Below are 24,745 nucleotides of genomic sequence, written 5' to 3' on the forward strand. Positions count from 1 at the left end.
AATTTGCAGCCCCTTCAATTGCGTACCCCATTTCAATCCTGATCAGTTAGTCTATTAAAGAAAATATGTTCCACTCATATGGAAAATGTCTCATACTATGCCTCTCCACAAAGGTGGCCCCTCCAAAGAGTTAACCAACTATCGTCCCATAGCCATAATTTCTCCCCTAGCAAAAATCTTTGGAAAAATGCATCTACAACAACTCATTAACTACTTCCTTAACAATAATCTCCTTTCCAACTCTCAGCATGGTTTCAGACCTAAGTGTAGTACCAATACTGCCCTCTTAACCTTCACTAGCACCATTCATCACCTCATAAATGAAGGCTTGTGTGCGTCTTCCGTATTCCTCAACATGTCTAAAGCCTTCAACACCGTATCTCACCAGCTTTTTCTAAATAAGCTGTCTTCCTATGGCCTCAGCCTAACCTCACTAACTTGGTTCCACAGCTACCTCTCTAACCGTCAGCAGGCTACAAAGTGGAAAATTCTCTTTCCACCCTTCTCCCCATCACCGTGGGTGTACCCCAAGGGTCCATTTTTGATCCATGTCTCTTAATCATATTCACAAACAATCTTAGTACAGCAACCCAACATGCCTCCTTAATACAGTATGCAGATGATGCTACTTTATCTATTCAGCCCACTCTCCTCAAGATCTCCAACTAAAAATTCAATCCTCTTGTCAGGACAGTGAATCTTACCTCTCCCCACACCAGTTCATTTTAAATCTCAACAAAACCAAAATCATAGTTTTTAGTAACAAATAAAACAAGTCTTCCTTGCCCCCTCTGTCAATTATCTCTACAAATGGTACCAATATCACTCCTACTACCCACACTAAACTTTTACATGTTACCATAGATTACTTCAAATTTGACATTCATATCGCCCAATCAATCAAAAAGTCCACATCAAACTAGGTACCCTTTACAGGGCCAAACCTTTTCTAACTCCCAGTGCTAGGCTTGCTACTGCCCACACACACCTTCTCTCCACCCTTCTCTACAGCTCCCTCATATTTACTAACCTTCAAAAATTTGACCTCAACAATCTCAAAATCATGTTACCACAAGATTGTTAAATGTGCCACTAATCTCCCACACAGTACCCACCACTGCTTAGCTCTCTCAGTATTAAACTGGCTTGAGCTTTCCAACCTTCTATCTTTCAATCAACTATCCTTAGCTCATAAATTAATCTATTATCCCAACAATTGCCCTGCCATCTCTTCTCTAGTTCAGCCTAATACAAATACCAGACACCTTAGATCCTCCAACAGAATCCTACAAAAGGTAACAAAGTCCCATAACCAACTTGGCAACTCACTTTATTCACGCAAAATAGCTAAACTCTTGAACACCCTTCCAGACACAATAACAAATAATCCAGTACATGACCAGTTCAAATCACTCTTAAAGGAACACCCTACTCTACTATAACTATTCACTGTACTTATTAGCTATACATATACTTTCTTCTTATCGCCCTACTGCTCTCCTCTTATGCTCTGACCCACTCCTCCTTTTTCTCTCCCCTGTCCTCTTTTCCATCTTATTACTTCTTCTCCTTACTAGAACATTGCTTCTCACTCTTCTCCTCCCTTGTATTTCTTCTTTAATCCCTTCGTATGTCCTGTACTAATTCTTTCTCTCCAACTGACTATCTAAAACAATTTGCTAATCTTTAGCTTTTTAATTGTGATGCTTCTACTGAACTAGTATATTTTTTGGTGTGCCTTAGGTATTTTGTTATTCTTATTACTAAATGTATATTCTTACTGTACTTTTTTATTATGTCTCTTTGTAATTGATTTATGTGAGGAGCTTTTCTCCCCGGGCCTCTACTGAAAATGGACATATATCGCGCTAGACTAGCCCGGTTAACAAATGTAAAATAAATAAATAAACACCTTATAAGTCACTGTCTGTGCTCCTGCCTCTCACCAGGCTAATCTATTTTCACAACTCTCTTTTTCCTCTCTCACCTTTACCTTCAAACCTTACCTACATACTGTCCACTGTTTTGCTCATTCATTACTGCAGTTGTACAATTCTACAGATTATATAATATTATAACTATTGTCTCCTGGCTGTTACTGCAACAGTATTTTTATAGTTCTACTGATTGTATTAGATTTACTGTTACTTGATTTTTGATTTTTGTTGTACTTTTGATTGTTTTGTACTACGGTGGAGTTTTTTCTCCCAAGTTCTTCCATATTTATCAGGACCTTGCATTTACACGGTCTCTTGATGATAATTCTATTGCAGTGATGTTGCTGTTACTATGTTTTTTGTATTTTTGTGGAGTTTTTTTCTCCCCAGGTCTCCACTGTAAACAGGCCTCTGGCCCAGTTGGACATACCGAGTCAACAAATGTAATAAATAAATTTTATATATATATATATATATATATATATGTGTGTGTGTGTGTGTGTGTGTGTGTGTGTATGTATATATGGGAAGTAGATGTCAGCATGGGGTAGTGAGAGTTTTTGTTGGAAGGCCAGTAGGATGTAAGCTTGACTACCAACATGACTGCTTCTTCTGCTTTGGAATTGCGTACTATATTTATGTCTGACAGAAATTATTGCAAGTCGTATTGTAGTGAACCACATGTTGGGGAAGAGTTCTTATATCACGTCTCCTCATCCTTATTAAGAACCTTAGCAGATTTTCTGTTATGGGCTGGAGAGAGAATTAGTTTTGATGGCTGTGCATTCCGTGGATACAAATTCTAATAGATAATTGTGGTCTTCAAGCAAACTTGGAACGCCTTTAACTCACTCAAGTCTAAAATGTCATTTTTGTATACTTCCAGTTTACAGCATGCCACTTTATGGTGTCCAGAACTTTTTTGTATTTGGCTTCAATTACATGACTTACCAGCCAAGAATAGGTAGTATTAGAAGGGGCAGAAAGTTATTAGCAAAATAATGCTAACAGGGCTAGTGTAGGATGCCCTGCAGTGGAGAAAACCTCTGCCACTTATTATTTATATATTAAAATTTATGTTCATATTTTCATAACTCAGAGACCTATGAATTATTGAGGTGTGTAGTGTGAAACACCAATATGGGAGACAGGACAGTTCACTGTCAGTGCTGGCTTATATAACTCTGTACTGGAAATACTGATACTTGTTTGCTAGTTAATTATGAAAATAAGCCATATTTATATATGTACTTAATACTTCAAAAAACAGGTGACTTAAAAACTGTTGCATGACATTAAGTGAAACCTTAGATGTTGTTGAAGAATTTGCAGTGTAAGTTACACATCTTGACAGATAGCCACTATTAGTTTTTGCTAATTATATTGTAAGTACTTCAAATAATATATTTTAAAGCAGACTACCCATACATTGTTTTTTAAACGTTCACAAATTTTTATACAGTGAAACTATTCAACATAGACATAGATTGTTAAAACATTTTTGTTAACCAGACATAAGCTTTCACATGACAACAAATAAATTCCTATAAAAGTGCATGTTTGTTGAGATATTTAGAAAAATATGAAACATATCCTTAATTGAATGCTGTAAGTGCCTTGCATGAATGTGTGCATTTGTAAAAGATAGCAGTTACACATCATTAGGTGGTTTTAGAAGTTACAACCATCTTACTGCCAACTACATTAAGATGTATTGTAAGGTTTGGCAGATGTAAGTAATGTGATTACTGAGATTTTATGCTGGAACAGAACCAAACACACACACACACACACACACACACACACACACACACCAAACCAACTAAATAATTATCAGCACTACATGTATTTTCAGTATCCTAATACATTGTAATTTGTTCATTAAATTTATTTTTCAGGAAAGAAACAGCTGCATTTTTGGTTTGGAGGTGTCTGTAAAGGAAGAACAAGAAAGTAATAGGTTAGCTCTTGACAACGTCAAGAAAATCCATATGCAGCAGCACAAGGAATTGGAGTCACAACTTGAGATGGTAAGTAGTTGTGTTTTTTAAAATGATTTTTTTTCAGCTTTCTGCAAGTAACTAACCTTTTCATTTGGCTGGTCTTTGTCTTGTGTTTGAATCATTTTCATTTGCAGTTTTAGTTGTACTGGATTTAGAAGGAAAATTGTGATGCTCACTAACTCGTTATTGCAGACTACTTGCTTAATATGCAACATCAAAATTTTTTTCAAATAGTTTGATTCATTTTAACATATTCGTAATACACACATGTAAAGAAGGAAGGAAGATTCCAAGTTTTAATTAACAATAGACATTTTTGATATAATCAGAAATCATACTTCAGAATTGGTTTTCGTTATATTTGACTATTGACATCTCCAGTCTGTCCCAACAAGAATGTTTTATAATACCTTTTTCAGATCTTAACTTCTTCTTTTTCATTATTACACAAAATAATGGCTAATTCTGTGAAAATCATTGAATAATGGAATTGCATCAGATGTCTAATTTTGATGGTCAAACCACAAATCTACATCAGCGAAGAAATTATTAGAAAGTAGGGAATGGAAAGGTAATATGGCAAGATTGTGTTGCTACAAAAGTCTTGTGTTGTGAAACACTTCTCAGCTCTTCTTCTCTGAAAGACCACATTGCATTTGAGATGGAGAACTTAAAAATGCTTCTCATTTGAAAGCTGTAGAAGATTTTCAAAAACATGGAAACGTTCTGTTTGATATTAAGGGCATGTATACTACCACTTCACCTGTACTATCCTCAGTCCCTTTCTCATACTCTTCTGCTAGAACATTCCATCCACTCAGGAGGAGGTCTTTTCATAGATGGAGAATACTTCTCGAGCACTGAGACCGTAGTGCATTTCTTGGCTACACCTACAGAGTATTCTAGAGGTAGGAGACACTGCAACTGCCATGACTGCCAGCAGGATGACCGTTTTGAGGGCCTGTACTTTAGGTTTTCCTCCACCTTGAAGGGCCGTCAACTGAGACAGGATGGTCTTGATATTTTCAAGAAAGGCCGTATCCTAGAGTACCCGAGCTTAAGATGTCTCTGTGTCTCTCTCACGTCTCCAGAATATTTCACCTATCTTTATCCCTCCCTTTCGCATATCTCAAGAATCTCATACCAGTGCCACCAAACATCCACCATCTCTCTTTCAAACTAGTGTAAATGCTTATTTTTATCTGCACTCTTACTTTGCATACCTGTCTGTTTCCACTACTTTCTCCTACTTACCCCCCCCCCAACTCTCTTTATCCAGCTTATTCCATCTCAGTCCCTTCAGTTTGCATTATCTTTTCTCTACTACTAGTAACCACCAACTAATACTCTTCTTTCCTTAGAAACTGTTCTGTAAATAATGTGTACAACTTTCTATATCATTTAATAACTGTATATTACTGTAAAACAGTATGTAGTACATGCAATTGGTATATTAATATATAACACCGTTACGCAAATGCAGTTTGTATTGTTCACTGTCATGATTGTAACACCCTATATTGTAAACTTACAAAAAGCTTTTCTCTGTAAAAATTTTTGTAGCTTTTGTAACTTTACTAAATTTGCATATGTAACATTTCTTCCCAGGCTACCATTGAAAATTGTCCTGTATGAACTTGTCAGACATTCCTGGTAAACAAAAGACAGTAAATAAATAAATAGTAAAAGTGTTTAGCAGTTCATCTGAAATACTTCTGCAGTTGACCAGTCATTGTCAGAGAAACTGTTGATACAAACCCACTCTCTGCAGTTTAGAAACAGTTTTAGACTTTGTGTCACTGTTGAGGCTAAGAAATGGGTTCTCCTTGCACCTATTCCTAATTTTAAAGAACACTGGCGAGGTTTGTCTCCATCAGCTTTAGCTTCATACCACGTTTTTACATAGACACTCAAGATTCAAGATATTTATTATTGGATTACCTTTACTTGGTTGACTGAAAAGACCATATTCCTGAGACGAAAAGACCAGAAACCTGTATTTAACGAAACTCCGAAGTACCGAAACCTGAAATGCTGAACAATCATTTGCGCATGTTCCAAACCACTCTTATGACTGCAGATCGCACAGCAGTCATAACAGTACATTCTACAGGAAAACAGAACAAAAACAAAAATATTCCTTCACCAAAGCTTTTGCAGGGGTCAAGCCCCCCTGCACCCCACCACCCCTGCACATTAAATGTACTGTCTCCAAGACTGCATTACAGTGGGGGCAAGGGTACATTTCCCAGTCCTCACTGTAATCTGGACACTATTCCAGGTGTTTCACATGCTCAGTTTTCCTGTGCAGTGTGTTCTTATGACTGCACTGCGATCTGCAGTCATAACAGTGGTTTGCGACATGCAGAATTGCTTGTCCGGCATTTCAAGTTTTGGTGGTATGGAGTTTCATTAAATACAGGTTTCTGATCTTTTCGTCTTGGGGATATGGTCTTCGCTCAGTTGACCAAGTAAAGGTAATCTTTATTATTAGATCGCTTTCTGTATCCTGCCAAAGATATATGTCTGTCCAATCTAGAAAAATCTAGGCACCTTCCTTTCATGCTGTAGGTCTGACCTATAACCTATGCACAAGACTATGTGCTAGTACTTAAGGGACATATAGATATGAAAATCCTCAGAAGTTTCTTGCCACCAGCCTGTGAAGAAAGTGTCTATTCACATTGCTGTCCATCAGCCTTTCCAGCCTCTTCCAGCTATGATCATTATCAGAAGCTAAGCATTCCATCTGAGAGACCCTTCTTATTTTCCTTTTTTTTTCCTGTAGAGAATTGTTTTTTTTTGTCTCAGCTAGAAAAAAGAAATGCAACTGTGGTCGACAGATCCCTTACCAGGATAAGCATTCAAAATGTGTTTTGTAGTTAGGCCCTGAACATAATAATTGAGTATTAATTTTCTTATTCCTTTGTCCTCAAAACGTTTCACACTCATGTCTTCTCTCAAGCTTACTTTGAAAGCAAATGCCTCCAAGCTTTAGCGTGGCTAGAATGGCCTCTGAGTCGTCTTCCTCAGACAGCTCCCATCATCCTAGAAAGAAAAGTAGGAAATTGAAGAGCATACAAAATTAACTGAATAAATGTCTGCTGCTTTCAGTCTGGAGTCTCTCTGTTGAGACACTTGATCAACCCATGGCATGTCTGAGTACTGTACCTGTTCCTGCTGTCAGGACCCCTTGGGAGACTAACGAGGCACAGTGTATCAGCACATCCATAATGGCTATTGGATGGTAGACTTGGCTAATGAAGGGACACCCAAGGCTGATTCTCTTCATGGGAAATAGAGGGATTCCTTAAATTGTCTGGGAAGACGTACCAGAGTACTGTTATGGAGGTACATCTGGGACCTCCTCCTCCAAGTGTTTATCAGAAAACTGCCAAGAAAAAGAAGTAGACATCAAACTCCTCTCTTCTCCAGCTACACTTGCCTCCGGTATCCTGACCAAGAATGGTACAACTTCTTCCAAGGGCATTTTAAAGCCATTATGATTTTACAGCCTCCACAATTTGCTTCTGCCATGTATTCCATTCCCCATTAAAGTCCTCTTCTGAATAAGAGCGATCTTCAGAATCTGAATCTGAAGCCCTGAGTTATTCTTCATAATTTCATTCACCTAAAGGCTATTTGTCTGAAGTGGATGACACTGTGATTTCAGGCTCTCCTCATGAGGAACTTACTCTTGGAAATACTATTCACAAAATTATGGAGTACTCTAACTGCAAGGGCAAGCAAATTTTGAATCACAAAAAAAGATATGATCTGATGCATATTGAAATTCCAAATCCCTATGCTATTTTTCCTGTCTTAGAAACTTTGGAAGACAACATTTTGTCTGATTCTCTGGCACCCAAGTCTGAACCAGATGGGCTGAATAAAGTACCTGACACATGAAAGTCCTTATACAAAAATCCTTCTTCAGACCCAGCAGTAGTTTATGTAATATCAGGTAAAGTTTCCAAATTGCTCCCTTCCATCAGTGCTAATCGTAATAAGAGTAGCAGGGTCATTCCGATAAGAAAATATGGTCTATACTTATACCACTTTGTCTTTCTATGCCTTTAATTCCAAGACTTTTATGATTAGGTACATGTTTTCTATTTTTTGGTAACATGGCTAACTTGCTGACTTGCTGTCTAGCATCGTTCACTCTGACACTAAGGCTTCTTTACAAGATAATCTCAATTCACCTTGCAAATAACAGTGTGTTCCATTAAATGTAGGCATGATGCTGCTAATGAATAACTGCTACTGGTTCAGTCCTTTGAAGGTATGTCTGTCTTAGTCTACATAGCTGTCCTTAGGCATAGGCTAACTAGGCGCCCACCTAGGGTGCCGCTGTAGCAGGGGCGCTTTTCCAGTATTTATTTGGTGTAGGTAGACCAGGATGGGGGCACCAGATGGTGTGGTAGGGGGCACCGTGGAGCCATTTTGCCTAGGGCACCAGTTGACCTAAGGCCGCTCTGTACAGTCTCTCTGTCTGATGATGATGTTAAGGCCAGTCTGCTGTATGCTTCCTTGGGTAAGGTTTGACTTTTCTTTTGATGAAATATTAAAAAAACCTACAGAAAAAATCAGTGCAAGGCTTTAAATAACTATTTCTTTCTCCTGTTCCTAAGTTTAGAGGCACTACTCTTCCAAGTTAGTTCCCTTTTTCCACAAATGTCAGCAATCTTCTCAACAGAACAGGAGGAATTTTCAAAGAAAAAAATGACAGGACAAACCAAAATCAGATTTTTAAGTATCCAATGGATCATTATCAGACAAAGTTCCAGTTTCTGACTACTTTATTTCCCCTCTTCCCAGTCTCTGCCACTTCACTCAACCCCCCTCAAGCCTGTCAAGTGATTCTCCCAGTGTTTCCTTCTTTGGAGGACAGTAATTTCAGATGCTGAAGTTTTGGACATCATACAGAATAAATAAGTCTGCATTGGAATTCTCCTCCACTACCCTCTGGAATTCCTTATGTCCCCTCAACCCAACAGTGCCTGTGCTTTCCAGTTCTCTTATTGCAGTTCTTTCAGAGGATTATAGAGCCTCTTCATTCATCTCAAATAGGAAAAGATTTTTATTCTATGCTTTTCCTTGCTGTAAGAAATAATGCTCTAAGAAATAATGGAATATGGAGATCATTTCTTGACTTAACACTTCTAAGCACCTTTCTTGAAGTTCAAAATTCAAGATGTGTCCAGAACATTTTTCTTCTTATCTTTCCTCAAGCACTTTTTGTTACATTGGACCTATACATATCCTATTAATCTGAAATGCAGACAACTCTTAGCTCTTAAGATTTTGCACATTGGAGTATAATTTTACTGCTTTGTCCTTTGTTTTTTATATGTCACCAGGGGTTTTCACAAAATGTGTAGCTAGTGCCATAGCTTTTCTGCAGGCTCCAACATATCCATATCTTTCCTTACTTAGATGATTTCTTTATTCAGGCCATTTAATTTCAAAAACTTCTCCGGGACCAACTCTTCACAACCACTCTCTTTCTCCACCTAGGATTCATATTAAACACCTAAACATCCATCCATCCTGCTAGAACCCACTCATTTTCTGGTGTTTCTAGAATGTCTACTGGATACTTCTGGCATGATGGCTTGCTCTCTGGAAAAAATCCAGTCTCTGACCGCCTATTTCCTATCCCTCACAAATCTACAAATACCTTGACAAAACAAGTCTTTTGTGAGCCGTGGGGTTCATGGCATCCAGAATTCAAATTACCCTGTATGCTAGGCTTCACATGATGATTTTATGATGCCTCAAATCAGCCTGTGCATCATTGCCATCCTCTGTCTTTTCCAGTCCCTCTCTTACTTTTTGTTAAGAAAGAACTGTTTTAGTGGATTAATCAAATTTGTCAAATGCATCTGTATCCAGGGGCTTCCCTTTCTTACCCCCAAATGATTTAAAGAGGTGCCTGCTGCACAAGCTACTATTTCGTGGTCACTTCCCATAAATGTCAAACTTCTAATTTTTAACTGCATGGCTTGCCATTGTACACTTAAAACTTTGTATTTTCCTTAGCAAGAAATGCACAGAACTATCAAGATTGTTTGCACCTGCAAACAGCTAGTCGCCATGTAAAAGTAGTCATCAGTGAGGGAAAAAAAGCAACTAACTTTGCAGATGTATGAAAAAAAATCTTTGTAAATTTCACTCGGAACAGAAAGTACAGAATTCTCCTGGCTATACCTACCTTCTGCTGCAGACTTCTTGTCTCTCACTGATCTAATATTTTTGTAGATGCGAGAAGCTTGGTATTTTTTCATGGTTTTCATCATAATGTCTTATTTTTAAGCCTATTCTCTTATAAAAAAAACTTGTTTATACTTATGCCAAGGACATTAATATAGATATCCATCTTTGTAAAGTAAGAGAAATTATCATCTTAATTCTACAAGTAATATAATCAGTACACATTTATTACCTACACTAGCAGCCCAAGATCACAGCATTATGTTAAATTAAACTTACTTTTGTGGAGCCTTTCTTCTCTTGTTATACTTTAATACCTAGATTTCTTACAACTAAAAAAAATATGTTTAAATTAATATATTTTAACCATAGCTGGCTTTCGGCAACAGCTAAACCAGTAGTCGCCGGGGCCCCCAACCACAGCAAGTTATCTTAAATTGATATTTTATAACATGGTTGTCAAACCAACAAAAGCCAGTACAGCGGTTTTGTATACTTACTAAGCCAGGTGGCTAATAATAATTCTTATTTAAATATCTCCTTTAAAATAGATTTTCTGGTTATAGTAATAGTGTTTTATCAGGTAACAGGTTTCACTATTCCATTTAAATATTTTGCCACTGACATAGTGCTCCTGGTGGTAGACATTCTGTCCACTAAAATTAACAACATAGCCAGGTTTTATGTACCTGCAATACCCATGGCTGCAGGGACCCCCTTTATCATCCTTGACTGTGTGGGGTCCCCACAAAAGCTGCTGCAGGTTATGGAAAATGAGGAGGAAAATGTACTAATTTCTCTTTTACCTTAATAGGACTGCGATATGACCTTTTTAGGATAAAGTTGCTAATGAACATGAACAAGGTTAAGCACTAGTGAGATAAGGAGACCAGAGTGACTGATCTCAGTGCACACTTTGGTTTTAAGAAGAGCCGATGCTTCTGATCTTCAGGGATAGTCTTCTCTCTAAGGGAGTTTTATAAATGCTGACAGAACACTGCAGATACTAAAACATTCAACTTTGTTCCTAAGGAATTCCGCACAGTGCCAAAAATAATAGCAAAATAAAGGCTCAAAATCAGGAACATTTTAAGTATTATTCTAATTCACTTAGAAAGTTAATAGAATAACACCTTTTGCATCAACATACATCCTTTTGCAGCAGCATACATTTTTGGACAATAAGAAGCCTAAAACTATGTTGTCTGAATTTATTAACTGACTGTAATGCTGAATTATTTACCAGCAAATCAGACTTTTTATAAAGGGCAGACAGAATTATGAGGAAAAATCAGGGAGGGTCTTTGAATGTGACAGGTATGCATTACTCCTCGGTGAGATAATTAAAAGTGACCTATCCCTGCTATTTGGTGACTGCTAAACAGCAGTCATTAATCTGGTGTGGCAGTACCAGTGTTGAACGGTATATTGCTATTTGCGGAAATGACTACAAAACTAGTATTGCTATGGCTTTTGTGTGTGTTTGTGTGTGTGTGTGTATATATAAAAAAAATCACAGATTTTTTATCTGTACAGACACCCAGTGATGCTGGGACACAAACATTATTCTTCTGGGTATCAGTAAAATGCAGCTAACGAGTAATTACATTTAAAAAGGCATAAAATATATCACAAAACATTCAGTCACTTAGATCTTTTAGGTGTCTGGTGCCTCCCTACTCCCCAGACTGTATAAATGGATATACAGCAAGGCCCTCTTAATCATCCTTAACGGTGTGGGGACCCTAGAAAAGTTGTTGCTGGTTGGGGAAAAGTTACAAGGAAAAATATATTTATTTTCTGGTTACACTGTTTAACCTGAACAGGGCTGTGATATGACCCTGTTAGGATAAAGCTGATAATGGCCTCTGCTCTCAGCTGTATCCATTCTAAAAAACAACCCTGCTGAGATGTGTGTTTACAAAAAGTTGATGTAGGTTTTGGGGGATGATGGGGATCGAGCGGTTATTACTGCTGTAATTTTCATCAATGTCAAATCTTAGAGGTGTGTACAGGGGATCATTATAGCTTGTGTTGGCTGGGGACAGTTCTTTTTCTTTTCTTACAGACCTCAGAGGTATACAAAGAAGGTTACTATAGCTTGTGTAGGGGCAGTGTACTGTCTAGAAGCAACAGAGTAAAATACATTACTGTAATCATTATGCTTTTCACTTTCTTCGCAATCACACATTAGGCACATAAACAGGTGGCCGCCTTTGGGGATTGGGATGAGGAGGCATTATATGTATATGTATATGTAGGGTCTATATTATATGCCCGAAGTTTTAAAACTTCGACGCACGTATAATCGACCCTATATGAGCGAAGTTTTAAAACTTCTAACATATAAAAAATAAATAAATAAAAATAAATAATAACAAAAACCTACCTGAATGCTCTGAGCAGGGGGGTAAGCCCCCCCTGCGTCCCTAACTCCCGCTACTTAAATTTGCCAACTATGAGATCGCACTACAGTGAAGTGAGATTGCCATATGTAATATTTCCCTTTACTTCACTGTAGTGCGATCTCTGAGTTGGTATATTTAAGTAGCGGGGGGTGTGGGGGGTTCAGGGGGGGGTTGCCCCCCCCCCCCCTGCTCAGAGCTTTCAGGTATGTTTTTTTTTTTTTTTATATGTTTGAAGCTTTAAAACTTCACTCATATAAGATAGATTATATGAGCGTTGATGTTTTAAAACGTAGAGCATATAATATAGACCCTATATGTATGTTAGTATTCACTTGAAGTACATGACTATGGCAGTTTAAAACTCTGTTTTCATCCCAGTCTAACACAAGAGGGGATTAGGGAGGCAGGCTGTATTCCCCAGGTAGGACTTGTATATTCTCACAGCAGTTATCTTGTTAGTTTATTGTGAGCTCTTGTTTTGTCAGTTTTCAACATTAAGCATTAAGCCTTAAGCACAACTCAGGTCTTCCTTGAAAGAAAAAAAATAAGACTGAAATTCTTTTCTTACTCATGATTTTTGTTTAGACCACTATTCGATTAAAAAGTTAGGAAAATACTCTACAATGCATCCCAGAGCATCTGTAACCCCTATAGCTTCTGGACGCATTAGCTTAGAGTTATTTCTTGAATAGTTATTACTGCTCTGTATTGGTCAGGAAAGGTGTGTTGAAAGGATGCAAGGAAAACTAAAGCTAAACCACTCTGAATTTCTTTCCTGAGTCATAATTTCTGTTTAAGCCATCACTGGATGAAAAAAGGCATGTGAAAAGAAAAAAAAAAACTTTAAAATGCACATCAGCGCACATGGAAAGTTATGGCTTCTTGAAAAAGCTGAACAGAAAGGCAAAATGTGAGAAAAGGAAAAAAAAAATAATAATGTGCGTATTATGGGGAGTCCAAGATGGGGGGAAAGCAGAGGAAGGAGCACTGGAGGATATGTGTGTGTATGTGTGGGGGGTGCTGAATAAATAGGCAGTGTCTAGGGTACAGTTCACCTAAGTCCGGTCCTGTACATAGAGTCATTGTAGTGTATCATTGTTGCAACTAAGTGCCAGTAACTATGAATGTCCTTTTGTGAGACAGGCCAACACATTGTTGTATACAGGCCTGTTGTAATGTTAGCACAGTGTAGCGACTGGTCAGTCTGTGTGTACTACTCCTAAAAGTTTGCAGCATGAACTAAAATGTTGCTTAAGAGGGGTAACAGTAACAGGGTGATATTTAAACTGAAAGTGTTTATGGGGCCCCCAATGTGACATTTGATGGGGGCCCCCAAAAATGCTAACAGCAGCCCTGCTTTTAACACATACAACAGTCATTGAAAAGACCATTTTGTTCATATATTTAAATTGCCCCTGACTACTACTTATAAAAACAAAAATTGTTTAACTTAGTTATTTCTTTTTTCTCTTTAGTGTTCGTCTAAACATCAGTCACATATAACATGGGATGTACTCTTTATATGGATACTTGGATAACTGGATGGGAAACAGAAAATACACCTCTGGGATTCCACCACACAGGTGCTAGATAGGGGCTTTGGGTGCTAACTTTTCTAAACATGGGCTAAACTTTTGGCTAGGCTTATAAGGGCCTCAGGGCCAGTAGCCTAGTAACTTCCTATGATCCTACAGACCACCCACTAGTTTAACAAAGTCAATAAAAGTACAGCATTTTCTGCCACTTATTCTTGCGAAGCTTTGTTTCACAAGTGTGATTGATCTTTGTAGTTTCCCATTTGTTCACTAATTTCACTGTTGCTAGTCGCCTTCCTGATAATCTCCATCTCCCAACATGTCAGTTCCAAGGTACTCCTGATTCTCCTAGACAGTTCCTGTGCTTTTTTCTGTCTCTCAAGCATTTTCCTTTATAACATTGGAAAAGGTTTCACTGGCAAGGTCTCTCGACGAACTTTATTGTCAGAAGAATGAAAAGCAGTGACCTCTTCTACTTGTTGGTTGTTGTCAGATAAACTTTCCTGTTTCCTCCTCAGCTTGTACTACATCAAAAATGTATTTGTTTCTCCAAGAAAAATACTCTATAAAGCCAGTTGGGTACAGCAGCTTAAATCTCACACCTGAGACTCAAAATGCCTTGATGATGGGATAAATTTGCTTCTCTTTTGCCTGGTGTACAGTGAATAATTATTTTCAACAAACACTCTGCTGTCTCCAATTTGTAATGCTTTCCCTCCTGTTACAGTTTTGTCAAGATCTACTCTTTTTGTGGGTATGTATGCATCTTTACTAATAGAGATCTTGGCTGATATCTCATGGACAAGTTTGAAGCATACACTGTATGTGCCCTTTCAATTAATAAATCCTGTTGTGGAACACCAGTCCAGGTACTTATTTGGGCTGTTATAAATGTAGTATATTCTATTCCTTCCATTTTTCTCTGATACAGCAAAAAAATGTCATAGTATTTGAGAAGCATTGTACTCATCCTTTCTTCATTTTAATCTTGATTTTTGTGGGTTTATCATTTCATCTGAATAGCTAGTTAACACTTCTGTTATCCCATTTTTTTTATTTGAGTTGATTAATTCCTTCAATGTTTCATTTACATCATCTCTGAGTGCTTTTGACATTTTTTCTAAATTACTGGAAGACATCTCTTGAACCAAAGCTGAAGTTTGGACTGTTTTTTGAACAGCTGCATGATTCATCCTAGCCAGTGCTTTCTCTTCACCTTTTCTGGTTGTTTTTTTTTTTTTTTTTTTTTTTTTTTTCATGTTCTCCAAGTGTATTTTTTGCTGGCAGTCCGGTAGTTTGCGTGCTAGCCAGTAACTGAATTATACCCAAACGTACAATTTCTCTGGTCCTTTTCCCTCAACTTCTGTTTTCACACTGGGAAAATTGAAATGAAGCTGCTTGTTCAGTGTGCCACCATCTTGCAAGTTCCAGATAAATCTCTTTTGCCTTTAGTCTGAGCTAGCAGCTCGATCATTTTTACAGCAGAATTCCATGCAAAGAAGTTTGGAAAATGGACACCTTCTGCTTTCCATGGAAAGGGAAATTCCTGTATGGTTTCCCTCCATTTCATCTTATTCCAAGGGTTCTTCAGAAGATTCAGAAAAACACTCCAGAGATACTAACAGCAACTCCTTTTGACCCAGAAAGCAGTCCTCCATTTTTTCACCCTAGCCAATGACAGTTACCACAAGCTACTCCACAGGGGATACATTTGCTAACAAAACCAAAGGGCTCACTTATTAATCCAAACCTAAAGACACTTAACCTCACAATTTGGATGATAGGCTTCTCCTTCCTTTCTGGCACCTTTACTTTGAGGATGTGCTACAGGTAATAAAAGAGGCAAGAAAATGTTATATATCTAAATGATAGAGTTTCTATTTGGTGCTGCAGTGGAGAACATGACCCATATCAAGTGTGGGTTCCCTTAGTCCTTAAATATTTTTATGAGCTGTTCAACTCTGGTCTCTCATACAGTTCTTTTAAAGTACATTTGTCAGTCATCTCAGCCTGCCTACCCATTGATCCTCCTCTTTATTCACACTATGAGGTCTTAACAGTTTCTAAAAGGCGTGTTTCATGTCGCACCTCCCAGGAAATCCATTCCTCCTCCATGAGACCTGAATTATGCTCTTGAAAAACTAACCCTACCTCCTTTTGAACCGCTTTTCTATAGTTTTAAAAAATTGTACTAGAAAAACAGTTTTATTGATGGCCTTTACATCCACATTGAGTCTTTGATTTACAGACTGTCCTGTGTACTCCTCATTTCGTAATTTTTTTATAAAGACAGGGTTAGTTCTTAGCTTTAGAACTAACTCTTCCTTTACACCTAAAGTTATTACCAGAATGTTTCTGAATCAGTCTTTTCATCTGCCTGCATTTTCCAGCCATCAAAATGAAAGAGAGAGAGTTCTTCATTTGCTGGATGTCCACAGGCAGCTTAAATTTTTTTCATGTAAAATAGGTTGGTACTAGGTTATCAACCCTAGGGCCTATACAAGCCTAGCCATAACAATTCCCTGGCTATTTCTTCTCACAATATTTACTTCCCTGGACCCCTGTCTAGCAGGGTGACTGACGTGATCCTCAGGGTGAGTTTCCTATCTCCCATCCAATCGTCAAGGTTCCTTTTGAAGAGGGCCAAGGAGGTGCTCTGCTTGACGTGTATGGGAAGTCAGTTCCAGAGTATGGGGAGCCTCTGGGTCTGGAACCTATCCCTCCACTTTTTATTTCCTGTGAGGGGAAAATGGTGGGCTCTACAGTTGCTAAACAAATCATTTATAGATGGCTCTTCCTTTCAATTTCTTTTTGTTACTTCTGCCGTAGTTTAACATTATTGGGTCAGGTCAAGGCATATTTTACCAGAGCTGTGGTCTCTTCTGAAGCATTTTTCAAGAGTCTTGACTCAAAATCTTTTGTAGAGGCATCTACATGTTTTTTCACACTTTCAAAAACATTAACAAATATATATGTATGTATATATATATATATATATATATATATATATATATGTATGTATGTATGTATATATATATATATATATATATATATATATATATATATATATATATATTTGAGCCAGATGAGGTTTCACCAGAACCATTTTTCAGTGGTGGTGCTGCGGTAGCGTTGTTGCCTCATAGCAAGACGTTGTCCCATTCGATTCTCAGCTAGAGCGTCTCCTGTGTGGAGGCATACGTAAATGGGGCATGCCTTCATTGAAGGTTGTGCATCAGGGCTGGTAACCCGGTACGTAAAAAATCCACTACCAATCAGCGGACCGGAATTCCGCTGTGGCGACCCCTAACCGGGAAAAGCCAAAAGACACAAACAAACAAAATGGACTTGAGCTCTGTTCCTCAAATCTCTACTTTTATAGTATAAAAGCTTATAGAATTGCCCCGTATGTCATCAATATAGCAACAGTGATCTAATGATGAACGTAGTACAGTTGTGAAAGCACTTATCATAACAGTAGATGTTTTGAATTGATAACTGTTGCACTATATGCGCCCACCCTCCTCAATATTTCCTTCTCACTTCTCTTTTTTTATCCACGGGCAAGGAGGAATTTTACTGTAGTTTCTTCCACCCTGAGTTGTTTTCTTCTAGTATCGGAGTCTGTCCTCTTTGCGCAGTAGCATCAGACTTTTTCCTGGTGTTAGAAAGCTCTGAGAATTACTACTCCTTTAACATCCCTTAGGTTACGGCACATAGTCTTGTGCAAAGGTCATAGGTCTGACTTACGGTGTACAGGTTTATGCCTAAGCTTTTGTGGATTGTCTAGACATACGATATTCTTATCAAGGTAAGCCCCATAGGTCAGCAATAGTGCAGTAGTTATCTGTTTGCATATTTATTCTTTATGTTCCAGTAGCTGAAGCTGTATGGGTTGTACTTCCACCGTAACACCTAGCTTTACAAAGCTATGGGAACCTTCCATGAGAGACGCTCAAGTGTAGCTCCATAAAAGGGAAGTGAAGCACAAACAGCTTCAAAGTTTTTCTTCCAGTGGAGACGGTACTACTTTGACTTGCCACATGGAACTTCAACTGTCAATTGATTAATGATCTTCCAGAACTGGGGTAGATAAGTTCAGTTAGGGGAAAGTCTTCCACTACATTTATTTTATGAAGAAAAGTGATATATATTTTATGCCAAAATGATGAGTTTAGCTAAGAAACTGAAGATATGAAGTTGTTCTATCTTGCCTTCATTCTCACTGATGGGTTCGGAGCAGATTCTCGGCTTCGACTCAACCAGATGCTAAAGCTCAAGGTCTTCAGCTCATGGCCTACTCCCTGTCCCATGATGCAATAGTGTTTCCCTCAGATCTTGTTTGCCACTGCAACAGATCAGGAGTTCCTCGACAGCTCTGGCCAGTATTGTTAAAATATCTTTGTATTTTTTATACAATTCTAGCTTTGGTATTGATCTATATATAAAACTTAGGATTTTTCTACACTTTATTAGTGTTTGATAGTTGTTATTAGCATTCGAGTGCTTTTTCCTCTGTTTTTTGTGACCGCTTGTTTTTTTCTAGGCCTACTTACAACAATTCTCTTAGAGATTATTTACTTAAGCAACTTTTCTCCCTATCCTTTCTATCTGCTTTAAAGTAGCAAGCCCATTTTTTTATTAGAGTAGTAGTAGTTCTTTCTACTGTTGAGTGAATTTGTAAATTTAAATCAGCCCTGTGGTGGTTGTTAGGGTTGTATTATATCTTTGAATAGCATTGCATACTTCTTATAGTTAGTCTACCATAGTTTCTAGTAGTTTAGTTTTTATTGGGGCCGTTATTGTTATTATTGCTATTGTGAGCCTTTATAGTTATATACAGTGTGTTGTTGGATTATATAGTTAAAGCCCTACATTTTTTTCTTTGGGGCTGCTATTACAGATAAGTGTGCTTTACCATGTCTCTAGAGAAGGCTAAATCTGATTTCAAGAAATGTCTCAAATGTAGACAAAAGATGTCTATCACAGATGGACACACAGACTGTGTTTATTGTTTAGGTGAGCTTCGCTTTCAAGAAAATTGTGCCATCTGTCTCTCATTTAGCTCTCGTTTTCTCCACGAATGCAGGAGTAAGTTAATGGCGGGAGGTTTACTAAAATCTTCTTTTCAAGAAGGCTTGGATAAGGAGAAACTTACTAAATCATCAAAAACTTTATCTTCCAGCTCTTCCTCTGAGTCAGAGCCGAAAAAGGGCTTATTGATATCCAAATCTAGCCAGACTACCACCTTGGCTCCAATACCTATGGAACCGGAGGTGGTGGTTGTCAGTAGAAACCGGTCCCCAGTATTGGAACTGGTATCTCCTACTCTAAAGTCTCCAATTTTACAGTCAGAGGCATCTTCTATAGCTTCCCGGTCCACAAGACTATTGGATAAGGATGTGGATCGAGTAGTGCAGAGGCTTTTGCAGTCTCAGGCGCTAGCAAAAATTCTGCTGGGTTCAACTTTTAGAGCTACGGAACCAACCAAGACCCAGCCCATTTCTTCTGTTCCTCTGATTTGACCCAAAGTTTCAGATCCAGAGTATTCAGAACAGATGGTTGTGGAACTTCTGGAGTCAACACCTCTGGGGCTTTCGGTTCCTAATACTGACTTCTTCGGTACCTGCCTTAGAGTCTAGGAGCCGACACTCGCCGGTCGAGTCCAAAGAGGATAGTAGTACCGATCTTTTGGTGCTGACTCTACCTCTTGGGGCCTCGGCACGGGTGAGGTCAGCACCTGCCTTGGGCACGGAGCCCACGGCTTCGGCACCGCAGATACTGCCTACTTCTATGGATCCAGACGTTTCTTCAAATCGGAGCCATGGAGCCTTCAATGCTATGAGGAGAGCATTGTCCCCTTGGGCACCCATGTCATCGGTACCAGCAATCTCCTCCCCTAAAGCTCCTGTGTCTGCCTCTGCTTCACTGATCCCTCAAAAGCGTAGAGACTCAGAGTCTCAGGTCCCCCCATTGGGTGAGCCCTGCTCTTCCGGAACCTCTGACTGAGAAGGTTCCCAGGAAGAGGATTTGTAAGAGGGAAGCATCTGGATTCCCCACAGGAATCCATCACATCAGATACTGACTTAGATGAGTCAGAAGGGTCCCCACGGTCCCCCTCTGAAGATATCTCTTTCAGTGATATCTTAGAAATACTGAAAGAGGGGTGGCTGGAACATCCTTAACCCTACTGATGATGAGTTAGTACCCCTGAAGGGTTTCAGGTCTCAACCTGGTCCTTCTCTCTCAAAAGGCATGGGAGTCCCCTTATACCACAGAACCAGTCCCTCGGAGGCCTAACAAATTTATAACGTCACCCCAGGATATGGCTTTCCTTACCAAAGGAGTACCCATTGATGTCATGGTGGTGGCGGCGGACACCAAAAAGGGGTTATCAGAGACCTCCACATCTGTTCATCCTCCTAATAGGGATTCTAGGATCATGGACTGATATGGAAAGCACATGTTTAGTTCAGTGGCCTTTACTCTTAGATCCCTAAACTAACTCACACATTTTTCTAGACTACATAGAGATCTCCTTAAGGAATTGGGAGATATTCTACAGGGTGCGGTAGCTGTGCTACCCTAAATTCCCTTATAAACTCTTCCATTTGTTTGATTTCATATACAGCTGATGGAATGAGTAGGGCAGTGGGTACAGGAATAGCTCTTAGGGGACACTCCTGGATGAGCTTATGTTGTTCTTAATGTTTCACTGTTGCAGTCATTACATTTGGGTAATCTGCTGGCAGGTTGCCCTCAGTCGGCCTGAATTCCAAAGTCTTGGGTCCTGCGTTGGTTGTTGTCTCCTCTTCCATGATGTCAGGTAGTCAGGGGTATAAAACATACAGCCAACACCATTTTCTTTAGTCTTTCTTGCCGCGCGGCGCCCGAAGCAGAAGCTTTTCTCAAGTGCCGGTCAGCCGACTACTGAAATATTCAAGTTTGAGTTTCAGAACTGAAGTCTTCACTAAAGCTAAGTACCCCATTGGGGAAACTTTTTTCTCGCTTTTTACCGATGTCAGAAGAAGTTAATAATTGTATTACTTGTGGGAAGCAAATACCTCATAAGGATTTCAATTTATACTGTATTCCTTGCCTAGGCCCTGATCACAACGTGCCTGGCTGTCAGTTTTCTGCTAGATTTAATCAGCGCACTGTTAAGCGTCGGTATATTTTTGCATCAAAATATTTTGGAAACATTTAACTACCCAGAAATGTCATTGGATAGCAATCCGACTACCAGAGTACATAAAAAATGCAAAGAAAAGGGCAGAGAAAGGCAGTCGGGATCCAAAACCGATGACGAAGCTTCTCCTAAGCCAATCGCCGGTTCGCCGGTACTCAGTGAGGTGCTTTTGCAGCCCCTGATACCCGCTACCTTCGAGTCGCAGGCCTCTACCGACACCCCTATGGAGTCCGGCATGCCGCAAGATACTCAAGGTATTGGACCAACGGATGTATCTCCCTTGGATGGGTCTGGAGCCGATGAGCAGGCACCGGCTTCTGAGAATGAATTCAGACCTCAACATTTGTATATCAAACTGACGACAGCTGCAAAACCAAAGACAAAAGCAACTTCAAAAATGACGCATGAGCTACGTGCACAGGCCTCTATGCCTAAAAAAACAGATGATCAAAATGGCTGAAGACCTTATTACCTTGATCAGGGGTACCCATCCCTCTCCTGATAAGAGGCCTAGGCAAGACACTGATTATGAATCTTCAGATCAGGTTTCTATTTCTTCTGATTCCTGTTCTGATCAGGAATGATCTATACCTCCCTATGAGAATTCTGATGCTGAGGAGTCTATTCCATCTGCATCTCCTCCTGAGGATTATTCATTTGGAGAAACCTTGCATACTTTGAGGGAGCATTTTCACTGGGAGAGTCAAGACTTCTCAGAATGAAAAATGAGGCTCAGGGATTTCCTTCTTCTCCCTCAGCACAGGCCTTTAGCCATTCCCCCTGTTTTAGACATTGTGGATGATGTGTTTTTGGAGTCAAGCTTGACCCCTGGCTCCTTACCTCCAGCTCCCAGTAAGCCTGACAGATATTACAGGGTCCCTGACTCACATAAATTTTTATTTAGAAACCCTGCTGCTGATTGTGAAACTATTTCACAGGGTCCAAAGGGAGTTAAGGCCTCAACAGCAAAAAAATCCTACCCCCTCTGACAGAGATTCAAGGGCAATGGACAGATGGGGAAAAAAGGTTTATACATCTGCAACCTTGGCAATCAGGGCCTTAAACTGTCAATTTCATATCCTTAAGTACCAACATGTTATGGGATTGCTGAAACAGAAAATTGTTGATTTCAGAATGTGCAGAAAATAAAGAATTGCAGGAATTATTGCATGCAGCTGAACAAGTTGGAAAGCATACTTTGCAATGTGGTTTTCATTCCTTAGAGGCCTCCTGCAGGGCCGCAGTTACTGGATCTGTGATTAGGAGGCATGCCTGGTTAAAGGAACAAAATTTGCCTGATTATGTTAAAGCTAAATTGCTATATGCACCTTTACAGCATGATTCTCTGTTTGGTATTAAGGCAAAAGAGGTTTTAAAGAAAGTGGAAGACAAAGCTAAGTCTATGCAAACTGTTAGACTTCTTACAAGTGCAGCCACCAAGATTCAGTAGACACTGGCCTACAAACAATTGGTCCTTTCCTGTGTCAGACAGAGCTCAAAGGTGCAAATTCAGATGCCGTAAGGATTCCAGATACCAGGCGTAAGATTCATACAGGTCAAAGCAATAGGGCGCTTCCACCTCCAAATCTGGAGGAGATAAAGCACAAACCTACAGAAAGCAATCCCAATGACTTCCCTCTGCCTACACCAAGCAATTATCTTTTGGCAGCACCCATAGGGGGAAAATTAGCACTTTTTGCTCAAAATTGGCAGTTAATAACCCAGGACAAGTGAGTACTAAACATTATATTACAAGGATACAGATTCCATTTTCACACACTGCCAAAAAATCAATGGACAGAGGCACAGAAACAGGTTACGTCCCTCATGGATATGGGGGCCATTCAGACAGTACCAGAACAGGAAAAAGGACAAGGTTTTTACTTGTCTGTTCTTGGTACCCAGAATGGACAAGGCCTGGTGGCCAATACTGGATTTATCGATTTTTGAACACATACCTGGACATTCCAAAATTCAAAATGCTGACTTTGCAGCAGCTTCTGCCCATGCTGGACAAGAATGCTTGGCTGGTGACTGTAGACCTAAAAGAGGCATACCTGCATGTCCTAATAAGACAATCGTGCAGAAGATGCCTCAGATTCAAGGCTGGCTTCATGCATTACCAATTCTCTGCTCTGCCCTTTGGCTTATCTACTGCACCCTGGGTCTTTACAAAGTGCCTGGCACCAGTAATTGCATTTTGCAGACAAAGAAGTATACAAATATATCCTTACTTGGACAACTGTCTCATTCAAGCAGAGAACAAGGACACACATCTTCGACACCTGGCATTTGTGAAAAGGCTTCTAACAAGCCTAGGGTACACAATAAACAAAAATAAATCACAACTGGTACCCTCTCAAAAGATAACATTCCTGGGTGCAAGCTTGAATACAACTGCCCAGATGGCTTACCTCACGCCAGACAAGCAAAGGCAACTGACTACTTACTTCAAACTAATGGCAACAAAAACCCAGTCTTCTGCAAGACAAATTCTGCAGGCTTTGGGCTTCATGGCATCCTGCATCCTACTGATTCAATATGCAAGACTGCATATGAGGAAACATCAGTGGTACCTAAAAAGTTTATGGAGTCAACATTCTCACAGTCTGGAAACAATGATTCCTCTCATTCCCTGCCTGCAACAGGAGTTTCTATGGTGGGCAAAGGCATGTCACCAAAACATGGGACGGCCATTTGCTCTTCCCCCTACCAGCCAAACCATAACAACAGACGCATCAGATTATGCCTGGAGGGCACACATGGCAGGAAGATGCATTCAGGGCATATGGTCACCAAAACAAATGCATCTGCATATCAACCAGAAAGAGATGATAGCTGTTCAAAATGCCCCAACAGCCTTCAAGAACTTACTTCATCCAGGACAACTACTGATAAGACGGACAACACCACAGTCATGTGGTATATAAACAAGCAAGGGGGCACACACTCACACCGCCTTTGCAGATTAGCCATGGCACTGTGGAACACTGCTTTGACCTACCAAATACATCTTCAAGCTCAATTCCTGCCAGGAAAACAAAACACTCTGGCAGATGATTTAAGCAGAAACGTTATGGATCCTCGCGAGTGGAAACTAAATCCACAGGTCTTCAGCAATATAATAGAGAAATGGGGGAGCCCAGACATAGATCTATTTGCCTCTCCTCAAAATTATCAATTGAAAAGATTCTGCACAAAGACTTATCACAGACAAGCATGGAAAGTGGACGCCCTATCCTTCAGTTGGAAAAACCTATCAGTTTACACCTTTCCTCCTCTGCCTCTTCTCCCCAAGGTCCTCCTAAAAGTTAGACAAGAGAAACCAAAGATGATACTAATTGTCCCGGACTGGCCCCACCAATACTGGTTCCCAATCCTAAGGAACTTGTCTCAATACCCAGCTTGGGCCTTGCCTCAAAGACCACAACTACTGTCCCGAAACAATCAGATCCTG

General features: G+C 39.5%; 1 protein-coding gene across 1 annotated transcript in view; it reads left to right on the top strand.

Moving 5' to 3' along the window:
• CCDC18 (coiled-coil domain containing 18) overlaps nt 1-24,745 on the top strand; it is a 2,776,331-nt gene that overhangs the window by 856,607 nt on the left and 1,894,979 nt on the right. The window contains exon 7 of the mRNA XM_044086821.1: nt 3,836-3,967. Within this exon, the coding sequence (XP_043942756.1) occupies nt 3,836-3,967 (132 nt within the window). The remainder of the gene's footprint in view (nt 1-3,835; nt 3,968-24,745) is intronic.

This window comes from Protopterus annectens, chromosome 10.part0 (assembly GCF_019279795.1).
Source record: "Protopterus annectens isolate FY-2018-M chromosome 10.part0, PAN1.0, whole genome shotgun sequence".
Classification (NCBI taxonomy): domain Eukaryota; kingdom Metazoa; phylum Chordata; order Ceratodontiformes; family Protopteridae; genus Protopterus; species Protopterus annectens.